At 39.6% G+C, this 27,451-nt stretch overlaps 1 protein-coding gene across 10 annotated transcripts in view; it reads right to left on the reverse strand.

Moving 5' to 3' along the window:
* Positions 1–353: 353 nt before the first annotated feature.
* wnt5a (wingless-type MMTV integration site family, member 5a) overlaps positions 354–27,451 on the reverse strand; it is a 33,196-nt gene continuing 6,098 nt past the window's right edge. For 7 of the 10 annotated variants that reach the window (XM_048547536.2, XM_048547544.2, XM_059649886.1 and 4 more), the window contains 4 exons: positions 20,362–20,492; positions 18,830–19,077; positions 15,451–15,743; positions 354–1,227 (listed from right to left, as the gene is read on the reverse strand). In XM_048547536.2, the coding sequence (XP_048403493.1) occupies positions 769–1,227; positions 15,451–15,743; positions 18,830–19,077; positions 20,362–20,492 (1,131 nt within the window). In that variant the 3' untranslated portion in view covers positions 354–768. The other 3 variants (XM_048547540.2, XM_048547542.2, XM_048547543.2) reach the window with 3 other exon arrangements.

Raw genomic sequence — 27,451 nt, forward strand, 5'->3', positions numbered from 1 at the left:
TCCCAGTCTGAGCATTGTGTGGACTTAACTGGTTTAAATACATAGAAACCAGACAGCCACCACAGCGAATATTTTCCGCAAAATAAATACATGGCAAGCCAGGACTTAATGCTTTTAAATATTAAAAAGCGACACAGGAACCCAGGAAACTTCTGTGAAGTTTACATCTCGGGACAGCCAATCAGTGATCGTCAGCAACATTGGCTTTTTAGTGAATTTTCTGAAATGCAAAAATAGATTGACACATTTATTTTCGAAATTTGCTCCCTTCTAGGTTGGTGGGGGTGCAGCCCCTCTCTTTAAAGAGCAAGTGTGTTAAGAGAGTTCACATTGTTTCCGTGCTCAGATCAACACCGATCATTCCCACTGGACCAATCTGCACTTGGAGAGAGTTCAAGGCGGGGCGCTGTTGAGTGCACGTTGAGATAAAAGCCCTGTTTCTAGGTTGCTTTCTGACCACGTTCAGTGATGATCATAGTCTCCAGATGTTCGACAATTGAGCAGACCCGTCTCCCATTGCTTTCTACTTCCATATTAGTCAGTGTTTGGCGCTAAATGCATTTAAATGGGTCTTCTTTAAAGCTAAAAGTTCACATAATTTTGCAGTTGGCTTTTGGTTTGATCATTTTGCTTTTCATTAGCTGAAATATTAAGAGGCAGTTCGCGCGTTGCAGCCCAATTCCTAGGAGTCTCGAATTTCTCAAGGTCTCTCTTTCTCTCTGTAGCTACAGGGTTTTTTTTCATTGTTTAGAGGGGGAGGGGTGTTGGTTATTTGCAGACAAACTGATCGACCACTTCTGTGCACTTTTTGCACTTGACATAGCAGCACCAGTGGAATTTGCAGTGGCAGCGCTCGGTGCGAACCGTCTTGAATTGGTCATAACCCCGGCCACAACACATCAGCGCACAGCCGTCCATGCCCTCGGAGGTCTTGTTGCACAGGCGGCCTTGCGTGCCCAGGGAGCCGGTGCTTTCGTTGCGGACACAGTAGTCAGGACTCTGGTCGACATAGACCAGGTCCAGAGCGGTGGGTGGGTTGAAGCGGCTGTTCACCTGAACCAGTTTGCCGCGGCCATTCAGTCTCATGGCGGTGGCACTGTCGTATTTCTCCTTGAGCGCATCGCCCACTTTGCGGAAGTCAGCTAACTGTAACCAGCAGGTCTTCAGGCTGCAAGAACCCGACACCCCGTGGCACTTGCAGGCCACATCCGCCAGGTTATAGACCATCTGGAAGAAACAGCAGAGAGGAAGGGGTTAAAGCAAGAACAGGGTTCCGGAAACAGTTCGCTTCCATGGCTTCATTACCCCCAATCTCCCCCCATGCCACCAACCTCTAAACACCACCCCACCCACCAGACTGAAACACCTCCAATCTATATTCCCCAGAATCTCACCTCCCACCTGTCCACCCCACTCAAGGGTACCCAACTGTATTAGCACCACATGCTCAGTGGTTCACCTAGTGCTGAAGTTTGCTGGGGAATGGAAGGAGGGGGGCGCGGGGAATCCTGCTTGATCACCGTCTGACGCAGAAAAAAAGTGAGATGCCGGTTGACCCCAACCAAACAAGATCTGAGTGAATATCCCAGATATCCCACAGCAATTCCATATTGTAGGTGTTATAAGCAGAGAGTGGGACTTCTGCCCCTCCGCAGGAGGGAACAATACTTCCAGGAGCCACTAGCCCAACTGCAGCCATCAAAGTCCCAGAAGCTCCAAACCTGCCCCCTCCTTGCCCCACAAAGCCCAGAACTCTGATTGAAGGCAGCTGTAGCACCATGATCCAATTAAGTTATTGGCTTTGTTTGGGGTAACATCAGTGACCTTGGAGAGCAGGGAGTAGAGGTGGCAGGTTTTGGTGATAGAGGTGGGGTAGTACGCTGAGGGGGTGCACAGGGCAGCCCTTGAAGCACAATGTTCTTTTCCACTTTTTAAAGCAACCTCGTGGAAAAGGCATACCCACTCCATCTGGCCTGCCCATGCCAAAAGACGGTTTGATTAAGAATATAAACATAATATTTGGATCAATTTGTTTGTTAACAAGCCCAAATAGCATTAGTTACTTTTTTCAAAAATGATGTGTGTCAACTGTTTTGTGAGGAATGTGTCAGGGTGAGCTGGAAAGCAGTGGACTAACCATCATATTTTATGTACTGCACTTCCACCCCCTGGCCAAAAACAGACCAGGCAGAGGACGGTAAAATTCAGCCCCTGAGAAACATACCCCCAACCTAAAATTCCTACTTAGTCTCTGTCACCTCAGGCTGACTGACTCTCAGACACAGGAGATAAGTATTTTAAATTCCCAGAATCTGCTGAAAACTGAATTCAAATTCTGCAATTCTGACCGACACATCTCATACTGTCATAGGTTTATATATGGCCCAGTATTTGACACCATCTAGATGTCTAATATCTCATTCAATATTCACAGAGCAAAAAGTTATGGAAGTTTCTTTATTGCAGTAACACTGATGTGTTCTTTTAAAAAAAAAACACTTTGATTAGTATTCCAGACAGTTGACTAAACCTATTAACTAATTTGTCACAATTACTACCACAAGTGTAAATAATTTCTTCTAGAAAATACTGCATGAACTTTAAATTTGAAGGGAAGAAATCTATTAATACTAGCTCTTCAAATCAGAAGTCAGTTGACCAATGCCTCTACTGAATCTCCAATATGTTTTGATATTTAAGCAGAATCTATATTTGCTGGGCTGATTATTTCTGTACATGGCTATCAACTCAAGATTTAACCAGGTCCAAATACATGATTACCTAAAGGCACCGTAGTGAAAACCATTTGGAAATATAGGTCCAAAAGTTTGAAATATGGATAGGAACCTATATTTTCACAAGTCTTGCAATCTGTTTTAAAATTGTACATCAGTTTTAGGTCAACAACTGTACATCAGTTTGGCTCATTAAAACAGACAAGGTGCTTCGTGCATGTACACACACAAATCATGTTGAATTACTTCAGTTGCACTGTGTTAATCACATGGCTAACTTCCATCACTTCATTATTTCCTTGAAATTCATGTTCAACAGGCTTAAGGAGAGCAGTGCCAAAACATGAAGACATATATATCTCAGAGGGAGCAATGAAGAGTGTTGCCATTAATGATTTTTTTTAAAATCAGAGGTCTGATCAATTGACCAGTTGGTGATGAACTCCTCGGGGAACTACCACAGCATTTTTAGTTTGACAACAATATGGATTTAAAACTGCAAAACCTTCTGTTTGGAAAAGTAACTGGAAAAGAAACAGTTACCAAGAGCTGAATGACAAAAACACTACTACTTGCATCTATATATTAGGTGAATGAGCTCTGGTTCTACTGACATAAACGGTAATTTCTCAGTTTTTCCAATCCAACAGGAAAAGTATTTACAATAAAAGTAATGCTGTTGTTCAAAGAGCAACTTTAAAACAGTTGTGTATACACAATTATGTGTATTTATTACAAATATAACCCACAATGCAAATAACTATTGTGTAAATTGATTATAGAAATTAAGCTCCTGTAGAAATATTTAGAAAGCAGAAAATTCTGGGGGTCTTCTGGTTAACATACCTCCCACAAACAATGACATCAAAAGACAAATTCTTTTATTTGCTGTTTACGAGATCTGGCTATCTATGAGATGGCTGTCATGTTTACTAGGATTAGACATCAAAAGTAATTTATTTGTTGTGAAATGTTTGCAGCATCCTGAGGGAGACATTAAGCTGGTCTATAAATACTGGTTTTCAACAGCAATGGGAATAATAGTCTGCACTGGAGAACCATTTCAGCAAACTGCTCTAGAAAAGATAATAAAATGTGCGGCTGGATGAACACAGCAGGCCAAGCAGCATCTCAGGAGCACAAAAGCTGACATTTCGGGCCTAGACCCTTCATCAGAGAGGGGGATGGGGTGAGGGTTCTGGAATAAATAGGGAAACAGGGGGAGGCGGACAGAAGATGGAGAGAAAAGAAGATAGGTGGAGAGGAGAGTATAGGTGGGGAGGTAGGGAGGGGATAGGTCAGTCCAGGGAAGACGGACAGGTCAAGGAGGTGGGATGAGGTTAGTAGGTGGGAGATGGAGGTGCAGCTTGGGGTGGGAGGAAGGGATGGGTGAGGAAGAACAGGTTAGGGAGGCAGAGACAGGTGGACTGGTTTTGGGATGCATTGGGTGGAGGGGAAGAGCTGGGCTGGTTGTGTGGTGCAGTGGGGGGAGGGGAGGAACTGGAACTCCGCTCCCTCCGCTCCAACCCCAACCTCACCATCAAATCCGCAGACAAGGGTGGCACAGTGGTAGTATGGCGCACTGACCTCTACATCGCCGAGGCCAGACGCCAACTCTCCGACACCACCTCCTACCGCCCCCTCGATCATGACCCCACACCCGAGCACCAAACCATCATTTCCAACACCATTCATGACCTCATCACCTCAGGGGACCTCCCACCCACAGCCTCCAACCTCATTGTTCCCCAACCCCGCACGGCCCGTTTCTATCTCCTTCCCAAAATCCACAAACCTGCCTGCCCTGGTCGACCCATCATCTCAGCCTGCTCCTGCCCCACTGAACTCCTCTCCACCTATCTGGACTCCATTTTCTCCCCTTTGGTCCAGGAACTCCCTACCTACATCCGTGACACCACCCATGCCTCCACCTCCTCCAGGACTTCCAATTCCCTGGCCCCCAACACCTCATTTTCACCATGGACGTCCAGTCCCTATACACCTGCATCCCGCATGCAGATGGCCTCAAGGCCCTCCGCTTCTTCCTGTCCCGCAGGCCCGACCAGTCCCCCTCCACCGACAGCCTCATCCGCCTAGCCGAACTCGTCCTCACACTCAACAACTTCTCTTTCGATTCCTCCCACTTCCTACAGACTAAGGGGGTGGCCATGGGCACCCGCATGGGCCCCAGCGATGCCTGCCTCTTTGTAGGTTACGTGGAACAGTCCCTCTTCCGCACCTACACAGGCCCCAAACCCCACCTCTTCCTCCGTTACACTGATGACTGTATCGGCGCCGCCTGTTGCTCCCCAGAGGAGCTCGAACAGTTCATCCACTTCACCAACACCTTCCACCCCAACCTTCAGTTCACCTGGGCCATCTCCAGCACATCCCTCACCTTCCTGGATCTCTCAGTCTCCATCTCAGGCAACCAGCTTGTAACTGATGTCCATTTCAAGCCCACCGACTCACACAGCTACCTACAATACATCTCCTCCCACCCACCCTCCTGCAAAAATTCCATCCCCTATTCCCAATTCCTCCGCCTCCGCCACATCTGCTCCCACGACAAGACATTCCACTCCCGCACATCCCAGATGTCCAAGTTCTTCAAGGACCGCAACTTTCCCCCCACAGTGGTCAAGAACGCCCTTGACCGCGTCTCCCGCATTTCCCGCAACACATCCCTCACACCCCGCCCCCGCCACAACCGCCCAAAGAGGATCCCCCTCGTTCTCACACACCACCCCACCAACCTCCGGATACAACGCATGATCCTCCGACACTTCTGCCATCTACAATCCGACCCCACCACCCAGGACATTTTTCCATCCCCACCCCTGTCTGCTTTTCGGAGAGACCACTCTCTCCGTGACTCCCTTGTTCGCTCCACACTGCCCTCCAACCCCACCACACCCGGCACCTTCCCCTGCAACCGCAGGAAATGCTACACTTGCCCCCACACCACCTCCCTCACCCCTATCCCAGGCCCCAAGATGACTTTCCACATTAAGCAGAGGTTCACCTGCACATCTGCCAATGTGGTATACCGCATCCACTGTACCCGGTGTGGCTTCCTCTACATTGGAGAAACCAAGCGGAGGCTTGGGGACCACTTTGCAGAACACCTCCGCTCGGTTCGCAATAAACAACTGCACCTCCCAGTCGCAAACCATTTCCACTCCCCCTCCCATTCTTTAGATGACATGTCCATCATGGGCCTCCTGCAGTGCCACAATGATGCCACCGAAGGTTGCAGGAACAGCAACTCATATTCCGCTTGGGAACCCTGCAGCCCAATGGTATCAATGTGGACTTCACCAGCTTCAAAATCTCCCCTTCCCCCACCGCATCCCAAAACCAGCCCGGTTCATCCCCTCCCCCCACTGCACCACACAACCAGCCCAGCTCTTCCCCTCCACCCACTGCATCCCAAAACCAGTCCAACCTGTCTCTGCCTCCCTAATCTGTTCTTCCTCACCCATCCCTTCCTCCCACCCCAAGCTGCACCTCCATCTCCCACCTACTAACCTCATCCCACCTCCTTGACCTGTCCGTCTTCCCTGGACTGACCTATCCCCTCCCTACCTCCCCACCTATACTCTCCTCTCCACCTATCTTCTTTTCTCTCCATCTTCGGTCCGCCTCCCCCTCTCTCCCTATTTATTCCAGAACCCTCACCCCATCCCCCTCTCTGATGAAGGGTCTAGGCCCGAAACGTCAGCTTTTGTGCTCCTGAGATGCTGCTTGGCCTGCTGTGTTCATCCAGCCACACATTTTATTATCTTGGATTCTCCAGCATCTGCAGTTCCCATTATCACTGCTCTAGAAATTGGCCTCAAATTACCAGATTAAAACATGTCATAAAAATATTAGCTGTATCTTGATAATGCATTTCCTCCACCTTATGAAAAAAAGGTTTGATTAGTGCTTCTGCTATAACTTCTTGAATGGAAATTGAATCACAATTAATATAAACAATGATTCACAGTGTGATGCTATCAAGCCAAATCAGCTGCTGCAGGACTTGGTTATAACCTTGTGACTAATCTTTTTCAAATTATGGGGATAGTTATACTTTGCTGTCATACATCCTGTATTTCCTACATGTTTTGCATAGCTGTATTCCCTAACTTAGGAAGGCCCTAGAAAGCCCAGTGAAAAAGAGTGCAAATTTACCTTGAATATTATGTACCCAGGATATGGTTTCTATGGGGAAACAGTAAGACAATGGAAAAAGTGTTTCAAAGTTAGTAAGAACTGCATTTGCTGCAGAATCTGAGATAACAAGGTGGAGAGCTGGATGAACACAGCAGGCCAAGCAGCATCAGAAAAGCAGGAAAGCTGACGTTTCGGGTCGAGACCCTTCTTCAGGAAGGGTCTAGGCCTGAAACATCAGCTTTCCTGCTGCTCTGATGCTGCTTGGCCTGCTGTGTTCATCCAGCTCTACCCTTTGTTATCTCAGACAATGGGAAGTGCTCTTAATCATGATTAAAATAAAAGTTAAAAGTTCAGTATTTATAGTCATAGTGCACAGGAAAATACAATATTAAAATGCTTAGTGATATATCAAACACTGTTTTTCAGTCAAATGATACCCAGACTACGATGATATTTAAAACATTCGAGAACTGAATTAACTCTGAGATAGTAAGAATTGGCGACGAGGTTGCTTCACTTCTCCATGGTGTCTTTGTTGGAGAGATTGTGGAAAGACTAGACTTCTACAATTTATTGCTCAAACTAAGGCGGACAAAGAGGAAAACATTTCATACCTAATTGTTTTATATGCTATTTATGTTAGACTTGTGCAATTCTTTTTTTGCCATAGCATGGGCCTACCTAAGTTTCAATTGCTCCAAGTCCCAGTGGAAAGAACAAATGTAGTTTACTTCTGAAGTCTATATTATTCTTGAAATAAGAAAAGAAATTACAAAGGATCAAAAAACTAAGTGAGTGGCAGATGGAGTTAAGCATGCAAAAGCATTAGGTCATCCACTTCAGATCGCAAAAGACAAACTGTAATTATTGCTTAAGGATCAGAAAATAGGATTTGTGAAGGAGAAACGGGAGCAGAGCATTCATATACACAAATCACGAAAGTTAGTGCACAGATATAAAAAGACAAATTAAACACTGGCCTTTATTTCAAGTGGATTGTAAGACAAAAGTAATGAAGCAATGCTTCAGTTTTACAGAATTTTAGTCAAACCCCACCTTGACCACTGATTTTATTTTTCATCATATATATTAGGTTAGCCTTTGCTGGAGTGATGCATCACACAGACTTGTTGGTTAGACCTATTCACGCCTGCTTTTTCCCTTTTTTTGTCTGCAGATTTCTGGAAAGGACCAGCTGATAATGGTGGAACAAAAGAAACCAAGTACTTTAATGAATAATGGGATGGTTGTTGAGCCTCTAACCATTGAGATTTAAAGACTGATGGAAAAACAGAGGAAGGGACTGAGAAAGAGGGTAAATTAGGAGAATTCATTGTCATACATGCATTTTGGTGATGCATTTTGGAAGGTCGAATTTGAAAGCTGAGTACAGGATTAAGGATAGGATTCTTGGCAGCGTGGAGGAACAGAGGGATCTTGGTGTGCAGATACATAGATCCCTTAAAATGGCCACCCAAGTGGACAGGGTTGTTAAGAAAGCATATGGTGTTTTGGCTTTCATTAACAGGGGGATTGAGTTTAAGAGTCGTGAGATCTTGTTGCAGCTCTATAAAACTTTGGTTAGACCGCACTTGGAATACTGCGTCCAGTTCTGGGCGCCCTATTATAGGAAAGATGTGGATGCTTTGGAGAGGGTTCAGAGGAGGTTTACCAGGATGCTGCCTGGACTGGAGGGCTTATCTTATGAAGAGAGGTTGACTGAGCTCGGTCTCTTTTCATTGGAGAAAAGGAGGAGGAGAGGTGACCTAATTGAGGTATACAAGATAATGAGAGGCATGGATAGATTTGATAGCCAGAGACTATTTCCCAGGGCAGAAATGGCTAGCACGAGGGGTCATAGTTTTAAGCTGGTTGGTGGAAAGTATAGAGGGGATGTCAGAGGCAGGTTCTTTACGCAGAGAGTTGTGAGAGCATGGAATGCGTTGCCAGCAGCAGTTGTGGAAGCAAGGTCATTGGGGTCATTTAAGAGACTGCTGGACATGCATATGGTCACAGAAATTTGAGGGTGCATACATGAGGATCAATGGTCGGCACAATATTGTGGGCTGAAGGGCCTGTTCTTTGCTGTACTGTTCTATGTTCTATGTTCTATGTTCTATACATTCAAAGAAATACAATGAAAAATTACATTGAAAAAGAGAAGAAAAAGAGATAAAAAGGAAAAAAAAACTTACAAATTTAAAACAAATTGTAGCTTCAATAAACGAAACACCTTGCTTATTGTTGTTTACTTCCTCAAGAACAGGTTGACTTGGCAATCATTAACAATTATGACAACATTATAAGGCTGCTTTGCTCTTAATAATTGGACTTAAATTTTTCTGATGAGTTAATAAGCAAGTAATGGAGAGATGCAGAAAATTTATCAAAAACATCATCCAATATATGCTATTTTGGAAAGCTTACTGTGTGGAATTGCAGATTATGCAACAAATAGTTCTCTAGGAGTCATTAGTTCAGCCACCATTATGGCAAAAGCTGACCCATTGATTTTGGAGGTCAGCAGCATAGAGTCACAGAAATGAAATTCAGGCTTAAAGAACTTAATTATAAGAAAAGGTTGCAAGAACTTGCTTGCATGTTCTTGAGTTTTGATGATTGAATTACAGCCTAAGAAAAGCTAATCAATTATAAGCAAGTTCAATAAGTTTATATGTTGGATAGTAAATTGGCACCATATCCATTCCTCATCCAACATATAAAATTGAATAATTAACAGCTACAATCTTTAATTATTACCTATTTTAACATTATAATGAAAAACTGGAGAGCAAAATCTAAATAAATTGTTCCTGAACTTCAAACAGGTTGTAATCAATACAAGACAAACCCATGTATATTGCAAGCAGGTCACATCTTGCCCCAGTATGAAAATCTAAGATTGATCTGGCTGTCTTTGTGAAGTAAATTTATCAGTCTTAAGCTATGCTATTCATTAGGCTTCAGAGATTTTGTTTGTACAGAGCAATATTTTCAAATATAGACAGTTGTTATCAAAATATTTATTTCATTTGTCTAAAGTCTAAATTTCAACACAACTACACTTCAGACTCAAATATTCAAGAATCAGGGGGTGAATTGATTTTTTTAGTAAGTGGTTGGTCTCTGTAGACTGGAACATCTTCAGATCTACTGACAGTTTAAAGCCCAACATTTTAAAAATAACATCTTGGCCAGTTTCTGTACTGAACATGGAATAATTACTAGCAGTACAGCTTTGAGTCAAACATCTAATGAAGCTTCTTTATTTTACTTTTTTGAAAATTCTAAATATCCAAGTTGCCTTCTGCACTTCCAGAATGTCTGTAGAACTCTGTTGGGACATAATTAATGCTGTTTTACAATCCATCATGAGAAGCTGTGCTTCCGAAAAGATGTGACAGAACGTAATCATTTTTTTCCAATTCTAAAACATCAGATATAAATTGCAGTCTATTTGCCAACTGAGGTTAGATGCCTCTAAGTGGTGATTTCAGTTAATGTATAAACTTTGCTTTTGCTAGGCCAATGCAAATGTTGTGACTACTAAGTTTGCAAGTTTAATCATTTTCAATCGGTAAAAATTATTACATTTCATGAAAAAAAGCTGCATGTAGACCAGTTATGTCCTTGTGCTTGGATGGTTGATGAGAATGGACTCCAAATGCTTGATTTATGAACACTGCATTACAACCCTGAGAACACTACAGGGAATTAAAAAGAAGCAGATTGTTTCCATTGCTCCTAGAGTTCATATTTACTGTGCAACGATAGCTCCCATTTGTCATTTAAAAGTTCCATTAAACTGAGTTTTGTACCCAGATAAAGCACATTATTCTGATCAATTTGCAGTGTCCAACAATTAATATGTAAAAATTCAACATCCATCATGTGTGTCAATCATGAGAATTTTGGCTGTGCAAAATATCCCCATTAACGGAGAGCAGATTGGTGCTCTCTTTGCATGTAGCAGACTTGAATTAATGTTGTAACTTTATATTTACAGCATTTATACTGAAAGGGTCTCATCACACTGAAGGGAGGAGGTAGTTATAATAGCTTTCATATACCACATGTGAGTCATTGTCTTCTGCAGCTTATCAATTTGTAAATATTTAGCCTTACTTGTGGCAGAGAAGGCAGGAGTTTGGCATTAATGCAAGTACTCACTTCTATTTGCAAGTACAATAAAGGGTCTACCTATGTAATATCATACCAAATTACAATGGATTCATAATCTACTCAGGTTTCTCCAGATTTTGGTGAGAAGCTGAAGAAAGATAAACACATGATCTTATGTTTCCCATTCTCTATCTCACGTGGCTGTGGATGCTCAGTCATTGAGTGTATTCAAGAGTAAGACTGAAAGGCTTTTAGATATTAATGACATCATTGGATATGGTTATGGTGGAGGAAAAAGGTGTTGAGGCAGATGGTCGGCCATGAACTGGGATGGCAGAACAGGCCTGAAAGCTGAATGGCAAACTCCTGCTCCTGTGTTTCTCTGTCCATTGGAAGTCAATGCCCTGATGAAGTGCATGTCAGGGTGCTGGAGAGTAGCAAACTGAATATAGCTACAATGTATCCACACAGTTAAATTGCTTAGTGAGATTTATGGTCTAATATCATATATTATGAATTATTAAATTGGGTAAAGTATTGGGTGTAGGCCAGAACCCACGGGACTCTAAGCAAACATGAATCGTTATCCCCAGGAAAGGACAAACAGGAGGTAAATGAAAGACTATCCTATTTGTTCATCTCTTAATTTCTTATTTATTTTATACAAAGACCTTAGCTGTCTTTGATGTATTTCTTAAACAAAAACTGCTTCTAAAGCAGCACTCAATATGGCATATATTCTGAATTTTGTAAATTTGAGGATACTGGATTTAAATTTATGGCTTAAGTAATGGATCACATATAAAATAACATATTCAGATTTTATTATTTAGGTTTTCATTTCAGATTCTGGTTTTGACAAACAATTACATTTCTTTTGATGGATTCCATTTTATTTTCAATAATCGGGGATTTTATTCCCTTTCCGCAAACTTCACCCCCAGACACTTCAGGAAGCTCATAAACTGCAAAGGGAAAAGAATTACAATAGTTACTGTTGTATATTCATTGTTTGGAAGAGCAAGCAAAAAGCTCTTTTGTTATATTCCAATGCTTCACGGAAAAGTAGCTCAGGGAATTTCATTTACAGGAACATTGAAATGTTTACATATTTTATATGTATTTTTATAGTTTTAAAGTATATATCACAAAAATTATATTAAAGTTATTATTATAACTTGCTCCATCCAGCATGGATGAGCTCTGTTATGAGCCAGATATAAAGTTGCAACAACTTTGCCGTAGTATGTACTGAATAGGAAGTAAATTAAACATAAACAATTTTAAAATATGACCCAATTAAAAGGTTCAGCTAAACCATAAAGGCAAAACTCAAACCATCGTAGTTTTTTTCAAGAAATCTTAAATTTTAACTCTTGCAACACCTCATTTTTTGCATGTTATCAAATGACTATAACTGCCAACTAAGTTATTTGTCAGTAACAGACATCTCCTAGTTTATTTGCTTTTTTTTGATTGTTGTTACAAATGAACTAAAAATCTACACAAGCCATGCTATTCATTGATTGGAAAAGCAATTTTCAATTGGCTTAGTATTTCTATTACATTATTAGATGAAAGAGTTTCATACAAAAATTTATGTTATTCCACAACAATCATACAGTACAGTTTCACCCCACAAGTCCCAGAAGCAATATCAACTTCAGCAATGATAACCTATTGATTAACTGAATATACAAAGTTTTGGCTGCTTTGAAAAACAATACTTATAACGACTTCGTCTGAAGGCTTCAGATAAAGGCATAAATACCCAAGATTTTATTATACTCTAGCATCACATATTATTTAATGCAGAAGCATTTTGCTGCTCAATGATAGTTTCTGGTATCTACATATCTGGCATATTGGGGTTAATTTTACAAATGTTTACTTCAAGCAGGAATCATCAACAGCTTCAGGATGAGAGAATCACTGGCATGACATTTATTGTTCCTCCCTACATAGCTTGATAAAGGTGATGGATGATGGCTTTCTTGAACCTCACATCCACACAGTGAAAATATTTTTTGTGATGATTTGGTAAAATTGATTGACTTGATAGACAGTTCAAAGGATAAAGTGTCAACTAGGATGGTATGAGACAGAAGTGACAGGCCAAACTGTGTAAGGATATTGTTTTTTCCTGTCTAAAGGATAATTGTGAATCGCTCTCCTAGTTTGTGGGCTAATTTTACTGATTTTTTTAATTGCAGATGTTAAAAGTCCAAATTCTCAAATTCCATGTTGGAATTTGAACTTATGTTCTCTGAATCTTTACTCTAAATTCCTGGGTCACTGGTCTGTAACTTTGCAGGGGTAAATATTATGCAGGGAGAAAATCTTATGTAGGAAATCTTATATATGTTCTGCATGATTTCCACCTAGAATGATCATGAAATAACTCAGCTTGTCATCCATAATATCCTAGTATGCATTCCTGGTAGTCGAGACTCCTTTTTTATATGTTCAATTTAATAAATTAACAATTTGCATATATCTTAATTTTGAAAATATTTTGTTTGACGTTGTATCTTCCAATCTATAAGAAATCGGAGGCCTGGAGAATTTTAATTGTGGTACAGTGATACAAGTGTACACAGAAATAAGAAGCACCACTCTTTCATCTCTGACAAGTTTCAAATCATTGATCTTACCAATGAAATAAAATGTGGAATAGGTACTAGTATAGGAAGAAAAGCATGATGTCAATGGATACAATTTTTTCAAAAAAACGATTATTTTGACAACTCACTCAAGTAAGTCTAGAGTTTACTTTAATTGCGCTGGACCATATCTCACTATCAAGGATTACGCCTGTCATTGTCAGCTTCAGACTCAATTTTAAGACAGCTGGCTACACGCATTAGTGCCCATGGAGACAAACTATAAACTATTTGCAATGGATGACAGGGAAACAAAAACGTTTGTAATGTTCCATATGTTTAAATTTGAGCAAATTCTGTTCCTGCCAAAATCAATTCATGTTTCTCTACATTTAAGTGCAATTAGAGCAGTTAGCTCAAACCAGTGAAGAAGCTGTTGCATTAGAATAGTCTGCAACTCTTTTGCTAATTAGAAATCACCGACATACAGGGCTGTATTAATGTATATGGCTGGGTCTTGGAATGCATAGAACGCTGCTGTACCTTTTATGGAATGTGCAGGTTTGTTATATAATTTGTCCAGTCCTATTTCGCCCACATTCCAACCCTAAGCTGTGCATTAACCATTACTAGGAATAGCTATATCAGAATTCTGAGTATAAGAATGTAGATGAAGTTATTCAAATAATGTCCTTTGTGAATTTTTAAAAATCTCTCACTGTCAACAACTCAGGCAGAGAGATTAAAGGTCCACAATTGAGCACATCTTACACTCAAATTGGCAAATTTATACAATGGCCTGAAGATTAGATGGCTGAAAACCGGAAAAGAGACACAAAATATCTTGCTTCCATAAACGAACTTGAATCTGGTTGTGCTAAGCTGACCTAATAGGGTACAGTAGCAATGTTGCAGTGTTATTGAACTAGTAATCCAGAGGTCTGAACTAATGATCCAGAGCATGGATTCGGATCCCACATAGCAGCTGGGGAATTTAATTTAAATTTTAAAAATCCAATCTAAAAAGCTAATCTTAGAAACAGTGACAGTTAAACTACCAAATTAGTAAATACCCACCTAATTCACTAATGTCTGTTAGAGGAGAAAGTCTGCCATCCTCACCTGGATGAACCCATATTTGACTCCAGACCCAAGCAAATTACTTGTCTTTCTAATTAGTCATATAAACAAATTCTGCTGCTGCACAAATTAACAACATAATAGAAGGCCACTTATAAATGTTTATTATAGACATAATAAAACATTTATGCAAAACCTATTCATCAACCTAAAGGCAATATATATTTCCTTGTGATGTGGAGTTTGTAATATCGGGGCAACAGTGAAAACAAATTTGCATACAGCAAGATGCAACAAGCTGACAGTGAGATCAGTTTCAGGTAGTATTATTTCTGGGAGAGTTTTTAGCCAAAGAACTGGGGAACTCCCAATTCTTTGATTCATTCCATTTAATCTCATGCAACTACCTTGATCTCTAAAATTGACAAGAAGCCAATGCTGAACTTTGCATCCGAAGGACAGAACACCTGACAATGTTGAATTACCTCAGTGCCTCACTGAAGTCTCACCCCACAACTGCAGCATGAAATTTTCAATCTCTTGACTCACAGGCTATACATGGAGTTTAATTGATACTTTGAGCATTGTAAAATTGGTCACAAGTAATTGTGAGAAGAAAAGTTATTTGCAGCTAATTTTAAAAATGAAATAGCAAAGAAAAAGAAAATTATATTGATCTCTCCTTGATCAATTATTGTTAATGTACGTTAATGTATATAATAAATTCAAAGTAAGGAAAATCAGTTTACCCTTCTTCCAGCCTCGTTGTTATGCAGATTCATGAATGTCCTGGCACTATCATACGTTCCTTTCTGATAGATCTTCTCCCTCTCCCTGGCATCCACAAACTCCTTTGCAAACCGGTAGCCATATTCTACGTTATCTCCACAGCCACCCCATAGCCAATCACGTGGTAAATCCTTGGGCCGTGCAGCACGACTGCAGCCACATGTAGCCAGCTCCCCTTCACGACAAGCACGGCTGATAGCATGCACCACTCCAGCAGCTGAGATCCCGTAGGTGAATGCAGTCTCCCGGCTTCCTAATGGGAATTATAAAAGGCTTCAATGCAACAGGGTAAATCAATCAACGTATTTTAAAAAAACACACATTCAAAATCAATCTGATAATTAATTTCGACACATTATCTTGGCTTATTGTGGAAGACCCAGAAGACCCTCAGTTGTTGGAAAATTTAAATAACTGCGTTTATTACGTTATCCAAAGAAAGGTGAAAACTCTTTCCATATAAAAGCTGTGCTACACAGTTGACTGTCTCAAATAATCATCGTTTGTTCCTGGAGTATATCAACGAATATGGAGATTATTTCTACAGTATTAGCACATAACATTCTAACCTCGGTCTTCTTAATGAATTAAAGAAAGACAAATGGAAAATAAAATCTAACGGAACTTCCTCCAATTTTGCTCCAAAATTTATTTGAAAACTCCAACCATTGCATCTGTAGTATAGAGCTACATCATTAATAGTCAACAATGCCAACAGGTTCTCTTTTGAGCACAATTTGTGCTCCAGACACAAACTGTATTCAAACTTGCATCACTGTTCAGGTGCGAATGCATAGGCAGTGCAATAGGAAACTTTTAGAACTTTCTTTAAAGTAATATTTGTAGCAATGAATATTCCTTAATGTACTTAAGAGTAAGAATCTAATGCAATTTTATTAGCATCTGATCTATCACAAAGTAAAAATTTTTCATTGTACTTTAGACTACCTGTCAGCAGCCTGATTTTAAATAACTGTAAATGATTTTTCAAAAATCTACACAGAACCAGTTACAAATTATATTACAGTACAGTAGTCAGTTTCTTAGAAGGTTATCAAAAACAAACTTGTCAAAGGTGCTTTCATTTTAAGAGCATTTGAAGGCCTGCAAACAGGAGCAATCAGTAGAAATTCATAATAGTGATTAAATTGATCTGGGGTGTGACCAATTTTGAAGATTTAAGGCTGTCCTCTAGTAGCATGTTCATAAGGCAAGTGCAAACAATTACAGAAACTTGATTTGTATGGGAACATAATCTGTACTCTAAATTCTTTGATCTTCCATTCACTTTCAATTTAACTGCACTGGAGAAAACTCCTGCCTTCTATTCAACACCATACCAAAGTCCAATAAGAAAAATATATCACAAGTAGCTCTGCTTAAGATTTATACATTTATATAGTTCCAATTATTACTAAAACAAAACTTTGTACAGATTATTTGCCATTTTTGACAATAAAGGTCTGGATTAAGTTTTCATTGTCATGTTAAGAAGAAGGAACTTTGAAGAAAATATTGCTTTAAAGTAGACAAGGAGCTTAAAGGTTAGTTAAAGAAATACTGCAAAAGGCCACATAAGATCAAATGCAGAGGAAATACAAAAATATCGTACAACAGGAGAACAAGCTAGTTTCTTTGCTTTTCACACCAAGGCTGTTTGCCAGTTTAACTGTTAGCCAAAGTTAAAGTAAAAATGAAAAGCAATAAAAAATGTAATATTTTAAAGAATACAGAAGCAAACATAAAATGATTCTGAGTTATTGTATCAACTCTTGCAAAAGAAATGAGCGATGGGCAATATTTGATAAGATTTTACATCAGGTCACCATTTTTAGACTGACTTGTAATTTGTAGTGAAATGTAAGCAGGAATTGCAGTTATTCCAGTTTCCAATACTTCAATAAACTGGAACTATGGTGTCACTAGATATTGGCCCAAGACTGGATATGTGTACAATGGTTGAACATATGAAAAATACAATCCCTGCCCATGACCAAAAGTGCTGTTAAATCAATTTTTTATCGGCTTGACCTTGCTGAAGTTAATTAAGATGAAGAAAGTTGAACATTTAACTTAGTTCCATGACAGTTCTTTGAGACTGGAAGTCAAGATTGTCATACCTTACAAAAGAAACATATACATTTCCAATGTGCCTTTCATAACCTCAAGACATTCCAAAGCAATTTATAGTCAATGAATTTGTCTTTTTGAAGTGTTGTCAATGTATTACTGTAGAAAATGCAGCAGGCAATCAACCCACAGTAAAGTCTAACAAACAAATCTGATAATGACCAGATAATCCTTACTTGTCATAGTGTTTGGTGAGGGATAAATTTTGAATGGAATTATAGAAAAAAGTGACCATACTTAAAGAGTCAATACATGTTTATGTTTGCTTATAAGATTTAAAAAATGTTAATCCAAACAAAAATAGTTTAAATCTCTGGCAGTTTTAGCATGGCTCTTCTGTTGATGTGGTCTACCCAAGTCCAACCCAAAACCAGATGAAGATGTAGCTGTCATTACCACATTCATCATCCACATCAACTGTGCTTCTCCTAAACTTTAAAACTGTCTCTCTTGAATTGTGCAAGACATGTAGAATTCACATTCATGATGAAGTCAATCCCTTAAAATTAAATCATGAACTGCATATCCCTGTTTGTTTTAATTAATGTGTGCCTTTAACTGGTAACCAACTAGAGTTAAATACATTACTTCATGCAGATTTTGCAAACATTAATACTTTTACCATCAAGGAGTTGAGCTCTGCAGATTTCTCCTGATGGGATGTGGTATGTAAACTGACAATGTAACATGGAATTTTCCGGCTACAAATTGTGCTTTGTAGTCTTAGAATGTAACAGTGACATATTATCGGTGAGGTTTCTGACTGAGTGAAATATTTGAAATTGGTTGATAATATCTAATTAATTTGTTTATTCTAAGTATAGTGGTGCATTACTTGTAGTTTATGTATTTACCTGTTCTGTAGTTTTATTTTAATAGAGTTGCTGTTATTCAGATCTTTCTCATACCTGACTTCATGGCAAGGTGAAGATATATTAGTTAGTGATGACCGAAATGTGTCAGACTATTAAAAGGGAAAATATAAAAGACAAACTACCTAATAAGAATGAACAGACTTTTTAAGGTCATTCAAGCAGGAAATTATAAAGAAGTCTATTCAACAGGAATGTACAAACAAAGGCAACTTTGTTGCAATTCGTATATTTCTGTAGTGCTATTAAGAAATGCAGAAATATTTGTACAAATGTAGATATGTTAACACCAACTTCAATTTCTAACACAATGTGTATAATTTTGGAGGGAATGTACCTATCTGCATGACCCTGCCGAAGACGGATGTGTTATCAACAGTGCTGCAATTCCACCGCCGATGCCTGAATTGATGTTGGCATTCCTTGATGCCAGTTTTAGCGCCCTCTCCAATGTACTGCATGTGATCCCGGTACAACTGGCAAAGCTTCTTTTGGCCTTGAGAAAGCCCAGCCAGTTGGCTACACAAAGGCTGGGCTCCTATAATGTACACCTCAGGTATTTGAATGGGATTCATGGCTAAAGACCTGAAGAGGAGAAAAAGAAAAGTTTAGGAAAAAATATCTTCTCTATTCATAGTTTTCAAGAATTTGTAATTTAAGGAAAGACCACTAAGCATTTACGATTGCGGCTAGAGAACTCGAGGATAGACAGAAACAAAAATTCACAATTTACCAGGCACAGTCTACAAGGCAGAGGTGGAAGATGGTGAAAACAAAGTACTTCAGGAAGACAAAGTAATTCAGGACACAGATTCTTAACAGTTTACTGCAGCAAGAAACTCTATGTGAAATTTGACTCAGTTAAGGTATAGATCAACTCAGACATTAGGACAGTTGAAAATTAAATGTGTTTTAATAATTCAAATGGAGTGAGAAGCCATTCCTTTTGCAAATATCCTTGCTAACAACCCAGGAAGAAAGCAAAGTTGTTAATATTTAAAAGGTAGATTTGGTATAATAGTAAACAACATTAATTAACTCAGGAAAAGAACTCAGTACTTTCTTCATAGTTCTAGTTGAATTACTTTAAATTAAATTGACAAATAATTTCTTGCAGCCAGTCAGATGTGTCCTGGGTGCTCCGATTTAACCTTGCTGAGCCCATGTGCAACTGAAACAACTCTTGCAGGTGATTCCCATAAATCAGTTCTTAACAATCAAACTGCAAGTGGGCTATCAGCTATGTTAAGTTTAAAAAGTGCTCATTTTGACAGGTATAGGTTTGAGGAAATATATCGTGAAAATAGAAATAGCATAATTATCCCAGTACTGGTCTTTCAAAACTCTATGGTAAAGGTTCAGTAGTCACGTATAAAGTCCTTTGTTCATAAGGAATTGAGTTCCCCCATCATGCAGAATTCCTAAAACTAAAGACACTGATGGGGAAAAAGTTGTCTGTACACGGGAGGTTCTTCATTCTGTCAATTACTTCGATGTCCCCTTTACTCTGTAATAGGAGATTTTAATAATGGTAGGAGGCCGCTACATTGCATAAAGCAATGCTGCGGAGGCAGCATTTGCTTCACAGCAGACCGTCCGATTTTCACGTAGGTTACCTCTTCGACAAACACTTTGAGGAAATGGACTCTGCATGTCCGAAATATTAAGCATAGATCACGGCGTTAGTGTTTTTTTGCAATTAAAAAGAACACATGGAAGGGATAAGTGTACATGGACGGACTTTGTACTGGGATGGCGTCTACACCACAGGGTTTGAATGGGTTTACCCCATAACCATGGAGCTCAGACACAAAGATGCACCGTTAGCGTTTATAATGATAACACATCCTTTTAAAAAGTGGAACTCACCACCAGGAGCTTGCTTCTACCAAGACGTGTTTGCAGCCCGATAAGAGTGTGGCAGTAACCAACAGGTACCTCCAGGCCATGGCACTTTTCAAAGCTGAGTAAACCGTTCCCTGTACTGTCTCCCCTCCAATCTGCACAACATAAATCAGAACCGATACACATCAAGGAAGCCGGTGAGAATAGAAAGATGTTCGCAAGAATGATGGCCGGTAATGCAATAATGTTAACACGGTACCTTTAGGAATAAAGGTGGCTCCTTGCGTTCAAGGAACATCTCTAACCTTCTATTGGCTGACCATCAATTACACTAACTCATGTACATCTGGGACAATTTACCAGATGTGTCTGAATCACTGTCATTAGCGGACAGTTGCAGCCAGAACGAGTTCAGTCTCAAAAACCACCATTTTACTATAACGTTGCTATTCTGCCTCAGCTGGACTATTCAGGGGCACAATTTTCGGCACAGAAAATAGACTGAAATGTGAACTAATCGCTTACATGGGACACGCAGATTAGACTTTTAGCTTAGATTCTTGGTGCACCAAGATTGGACAAGCCGAGATCTGTGACTTTGGACGGTTAAAGTCAATATTTAAAGGTCCATAGAAATGAACATTTGACGCGTCTTAACATCCTCTGTCCTATTGGCAAAGGCTGAATTCAACTGATCCTGCACAGGGTTGTTTTCGATAGTTTTGAAACACGGCCAAAATAACCAAACGAGAGGGGAGAATTCTTCTCAATTATTCTCAACGGAGGTGATAATTTACGTGTAAATATTTGCCAAGAGGTGGTGACTCCTAGTTTGGGTTTGAGTATAAAAGCACAACAAACGATCATCGGAAGAAATGTGTCCATATTCTTAAATGGTAGTCTGTAAAATCATTCCAATCCTCGTGAACAACACATATTAAGTAATAGTGCGCTTCAATGGTCCGCTTTTACATTTTGGTGGTAACAGGTTAGATCGGCCGCGACAAGTGGTCTACCATTAGAGGAGTCTGAGCCTTCAGACATGTTTATATGACTAGGTCTGAAACATATTCCCGTTTTGTGTAGAAAACATGACTACTGTCAGAGAGGAAGAAAAAACCGCTTGACTTTAGAGCAAGAAATTAAATAACCGGTTCTTCTAAAGAAAGATTTCTCTTGTTACTTACTGGAGCCATTGTATCACCCTTTAAATATATAGTTACCAATTCAGGTCATATTTCCTCGACATTATAACTCCCGATAATCAGCGAATTTTACCATACAGGAGGACGCCATTCGGCCCTTCGTATCTATACTGATGCATGCAATCTCACGATAACTTCACAGATAAATTCTGATAAGTCATTCGGGAATCCAACCAGATTTTTTTTGCAGGGCGACAGTCGATGAATTACACGTGAAATACAGTTCTGTCACACTTTAATTCCATTTCCACTCCCAGCTTTAGGTGACTAAGTGGGACGGACGACTTCAATTCACCTTCCACCGAAACGGGATATTTCGCCCGGCAAGTAACATTTAGCTAACAGGTGGGTACTACTTAGAAAACTTAAACACATTTTCCCGAATGATTCAAAACAATAAAACGTAGGTAAGGTCAGCCAGCATCACCGTCTACCCAGATCAAGATTTAAGTATGGAAAAAAAATCGTCTCCAGTGATGCGACGTCACTTTAAAAGGCAGCAATAGCGAGATTGAAAACTGATATATATATATATATAAACAAGTAATTTTATTCATATTGTAATGTGCAAACACGTCATATCCAAAAAATTCCTCGTGATGTACAGGAGAGTGCTGTATTGTGAGAACACGTCGAACTGAGGAGCATCCTAGAGACCACATTTCCTTTGCAGTGGAGGGGCACTGAATTTAGTCTCAAAGCCAACCCCTCAACCTCAAGACTCACAACGAGCTAACATATTGTTGCCGAGAGTTAGAATTATGTACAGCACACACTTCTGGATATACTAGGGGCTCAGCCTCACACAGAGTGTCAACAATCCCCCACAACCTCTCCAAAACATCGGCTATAGCTGAGCTGTGTGGTTCCAATCCAAGGTATGCACCACATGCAAAACACAAACGTTACTTTGAACACACTTCTTTAAATGACCCCTTACATTTGGAAATGTTAAAACTAAAAAAAAGTTGATAAAGTACTCACCCAAAATGAAGCTAAGCCAAAACGTGAAGGAGTTTGCTTTTTTTATATAATGAGTTTATTCTCTCTACTTTGTCGACCCCGAGTTAACTGTCAAAGTATGAAATTTCCGAAGTATTTTGTTTTCTACAACGCCATATAAATGCTTTCGTCACCAGTGTTTAATCAAATCCGACCATAGGAACATCTGTTCCCGATGTTACCAGACTGCGGTGTAGCTAACTTTTTTAAAAGAAATCTTAAATAGAACTGCACCGCGCCCATAAAGACCCTTTCCATTTCCAACCTATTTGGGTTCATGTTTCCAACTTCAGACTGCAGTTCTACACAAGTTGCACAATTCCTCTTGCTGCTTTCTATTGGTGAAGCATGATATCAAATAGTTAGACATAAGTTTTAATCAGCAATTTACATATTCTAACATCTCATTCTTCTTTTGACAGGCAGTGGACAGACAATGTTTGGCAACTCTTCTCATCTCAGGGCTATACAAAATCACCTCCCTTTTGCAAGCATATTGAAACCTAAAGGGCTTTTCTCGAATACCTGGGTGACATTTAAAATGTTTGGGTTTCAACTGACACACTCCCACTAAGCAAACAAATGGATAGAAAGAGCCGTGAATTCTGCGATCCGCTTGCAAAGCAAAATATTCAGATTGCTTGCCAGAACTGTGCATGCGGAAATGATTGCATTGATCTACAAGTTGTACTGCTGGCGTGAAAATAAGTATGAGAACTTGCTGCCACCAACTAATAATGCCGAACAACCATGAAACGGTGACAGGGCAAGTTCAGCAAAATAGGAGGCTGGCGGCTGGGAAGGAAATTAAGGTGGTTCCAACTGAAATAAAATATGAACACAAAGGTTTCGCTTTCAAATTAAACGTTTTTGATAGTCTTTCCTCTGGTGGTATGTAATAGATATCTTCACGTTACAGTAGGATTTTGAGCAATGAAATTGGTCACATCCATTTCACCCATATACTAACGTGTCTTTTTTAAAAATATTCAAGAATATTTACGTTACGACTTGCACATTGCCATCAAACTAAAACGCAACAGTATATTGCCATTGGATTTTCATTCTACCAACGTCTAATAATTGAGCTCGCAGCTTTTAAATGTACCCTTCAAATGGTGTGACATTGAAAAATATGGCACTGTCTCACTGCCTCGCTTTTAAATGGGCTTCCAATTTCAAGCATCTCCGAAATACCCGACTTTCAAATCAGCTTTCCGTTAATCCAAGGAGGATAGAGGCTGGATTTTGTTTTACCATTACGAACGGGGAATAGTCCACGGATTAAAAAGATAACGCTATGCCTCTTAACATTATTTAAAGTAGTATTTGGCTCAGTCTGAAAATAGATGTGTTAAGAATCTATGCAGCTGATAGTTCCGGTGCTCTCAACAGGTACTCTCTGAATATTACGAGGCATTGGAGAAAGCTTTTTTTTAAGAATGGGGATCAGATGCTTTATTAACTTTCACTTACAAGCAAACTTTACTGGAGTCCATTTTCGGGCAACTTGCAATTCTAAGAAATGGCAATCTGTTGTCTCAAAAAGATAACCTATCCAAGAACAACATGGTTGCAAATATCTCTATTAGATTCATCATGGAGATAATCGTTAAGATGGTCATCTGCGTCCAAAAAAATATAAGAATTTACCCACCCACTTTTCAGATATTATTGGCAGTCAGTGAAGAGACGACCACAGTATGTGGAAATGTTTCTGTCTTATAAGGGGAAGGTGTTGGTGTCCTCTGTGCAAAACAAAATGTACGTGGAACGGGTACTATTCACTCAGCAGTTTTATTTTCTTAAATTGTCATATGCACGAGATGAGAATATAAATTGAAGAAGAAATTGAAATATTCACGATGTTAATATCCCACCTGATAATATGGAATTGCTGCGTTTTGTCTAGTTATCATAGTATAAAATTGGATCAAGAAATTAATAGTTAATCGGGGAGACAACTTCGTCGACACTGGCGTGTGTAATTTAAGCCATAAACAGGTTATACAGAATTTTGTTTCTCATGTTCAGTTATTCTAATCTTGAGAGGATCTTCGTTTTGAGGAACAAACTATATGCATCAACATGTGTCATAACAAACCCATCTGCAGACACTAGGTGATAACAATGAAGCTTCAAATACTAGTTCTTGCTTGCAGTTATCTATGGAGAATTCAACGCTCTGCAATAATTTACGAAAAGCCTGAGTTTTAAACCAAAATGGCAACGTGCCTAGTCAATATAAACCTACTTCTGTTAGCCACACGAAAACTCCCATTGTAAATGGTGAAAGTAAAGGAAACTGTGCTAAAATTATAGGATTGGTGAATTCCTGGATTATGTCCAGTTATGTCAAATACACTTTTTTTTGGAAGGCAAATGCTATAGGCCTTTATTGACAATAACGAAGATCGATGTGATCATTTGAAATAATAAGATTAAAATGGATTTGATGTTACGGAGGTAACATTGTACTCTGTGGCCTCTTCAAGTAGAGCGATTAGCCGACTATTTTGAGAATTACTTCTAACATCTAACTTACTCTGAGGAGAACTAAAGAAATAGTTCTCTGGGCAAATTGACCGTGTAGGTTTTTTTGTCAAAAAAGATATAAAATGATTAAGCATGAAATATTTAGCTTGGTGTCCACAGGCAGTTTATGGAAAATGAGTTTTAAAACACTAATATGAAAGAAGAAAACCCTGGGTCTTTAACGTTTTTAATGCGCGGTACGATTCACTTCAATTTCCCGTGTTTACGCCAATAGATAAAATGTTCTGTCGGTTCTGGGCTTTTTTTTATGTTTTATCACTGAAATATTCAGACTGCAATCTGATACACTAACAGATGATAGGATTGTGTGGAGTCAACCGTCCTTCTATGACTGTTTGATGATAATCAATGCGAGATAAGTGCACTACCGCTAGTAGTCACAATATTTGTTTATATAAATTGCACTAAGTGCACTTAGTACATGTTAGGAGATCATCAAAACGTTATGTAAATATCTTCCTAAGCAGAAATATTTAAACAGGAAACTGTTTCGATCACATGGGCTGGGTGGAGATTGTAGAGCTCACTCAAATATATTTGGAAAGCTCTGATTTCTTAATTAGAGCCGGTGACACAGCAAAATGAGAACAACGAACGACTTAGATTCCCAACTAAGAATTATTTACATCTGAAAAGGTAGAATTGTAGAGTCTCATGGTCAGTTGTTTCCTTGTGGAAAGAGATTATTTCAACAAGGCCAACAGTTCCATGCCCTCTTTCTGTTGCTGTTGTTCAATTGGAGTGATCTACACTTCTCCTATTCCCGTCACATTTCTGTTTTGCTTCAAAGTATTCTTAGAATGCAAATAGTAAGTCAGTTTTTCACGACAGCAAATAAAGAATGCGTTTTTTTTAAGAAGTAGAGAAATGAAGAGGGAAAGGAACTGACAGACAGCCGTCCAAACATCTTTACTGACTTTGTCCCTGCCCAGTGCCCAAACATGATGAAGCACAGAGCAACTTTACCTTATATCCGCATCCCCACATCTATCACCTAGATGTCACAGCCTGGTCATTTATCACTGAACCTGTCTCCAGACACACTTACTTATCTGAAAATTCCAATGTCCAAAGCCAAATTGAAAAGCAATATCAAAACCATCGTCTATGCTCTGGAGATATCAGGAAGCTGGAGGCACACGGCTATTAGTTTCTAACAAAAGATTCCAGCTCAGTGCAGTTTGCAGCCAGCGACCTCTTTGCACGGCTCGGACAGATTGCTGCACCGCAGCTAGCAGAGAGTGGATGGATGAGGGTTCCTCACAATACGAATGTTACTTCCGTAATACGATTATATGATAACCATCAAAATGAGAGACGGATATTCATGGGGGTGGGTGGGGGTGAGATATGCAGGAGCTTTACAAATGACACCCTGCGGGGTATTTTGTTGTTTTGATTTTCGTAAGGTCATTTATTTTTCATCGTTCCGTTGCTTTGAAAATAAACTGTCAGAAGGGTTTGTAGTCGATCTAAAACACTTAATCTACTTATAATGTTCAACCAACGCAGACTTAACTGCCAAGCAATCAGAAATCGGTGGTTGTATGATTTGAAATGGGTTTCAAAATGTGGAAGCTAAACTCCAACCCCGCATCATTTTCCCATCCTCTACCCCTCACGCACCTCCCCCCCCCCAACAAACACACACACACACACACACAAACACAAACTTCCCGTCAAAGTGGCAAAGATACATTTTTTTAAAATCAGCTTAGAGGTCATGTTTCCACAAATCTTGCGTTCAACACACGGTGGCTCCCTCATCCCTTGGATGATCGAATGGGAGGGAGTCAGGAAACCTCCGAAACTGAAGTAAAAAGGACAGCGAGGATATAGTTGTAAGACTTCGAAACAGATTCCACTCAACGTGAACTGAAAAGTTACCTGTCAGTGTTCGCCAAAATGGCGAACTGAACGTATTTGTGCAATTCCAAAAATAGCAATCGTTCTGGAATAGGTTGTGGTTTAAATGGATCTGTATCACACAGCTGAAACGGACGTACCGTGTTTTTTCTATCTCTGTAACTGCTACAGCAAATTTATTGCTTCTCACTTTTTCAATATATTAGGTAGTCAGTTTCAACGTCAGAGCACTAATCCTCTGTCTACGTGTTTTAGAAAGCCCTTGTATCATTTTATGCTTTCCGCATCCATACTATTTCTCGCAAATAAAATTCCAGAAATAGTCATTGAATTATTTTGACTGTTCAATGAAAGTTAAGGAATCATCTGGCTGTGATTTTAAAAAGACGTGTCCAGTATTATAATAGGCCAGTGCAATCACTTTCATTAAAGTTAATACATAAAGTGATTGAACTTCGCGAACAACTCGTCAACGAGAAATACGT

This window comes from Stegostoma tigrinum, chromosome 11 (assembly GCF_030684315.1).
Source record: "Stegostoma tigrinum isolate sSteTig4 chromosome 11, sSteTig4.hap1, whole genome shotgun sequence".
Lineage (NCBI taxonomy): Eukaryota > Metazoa > Chordata > Chondrichthyes > Orectolobiformes > Stegostomatidae > Stegostoma > Stegostoma tigrinum.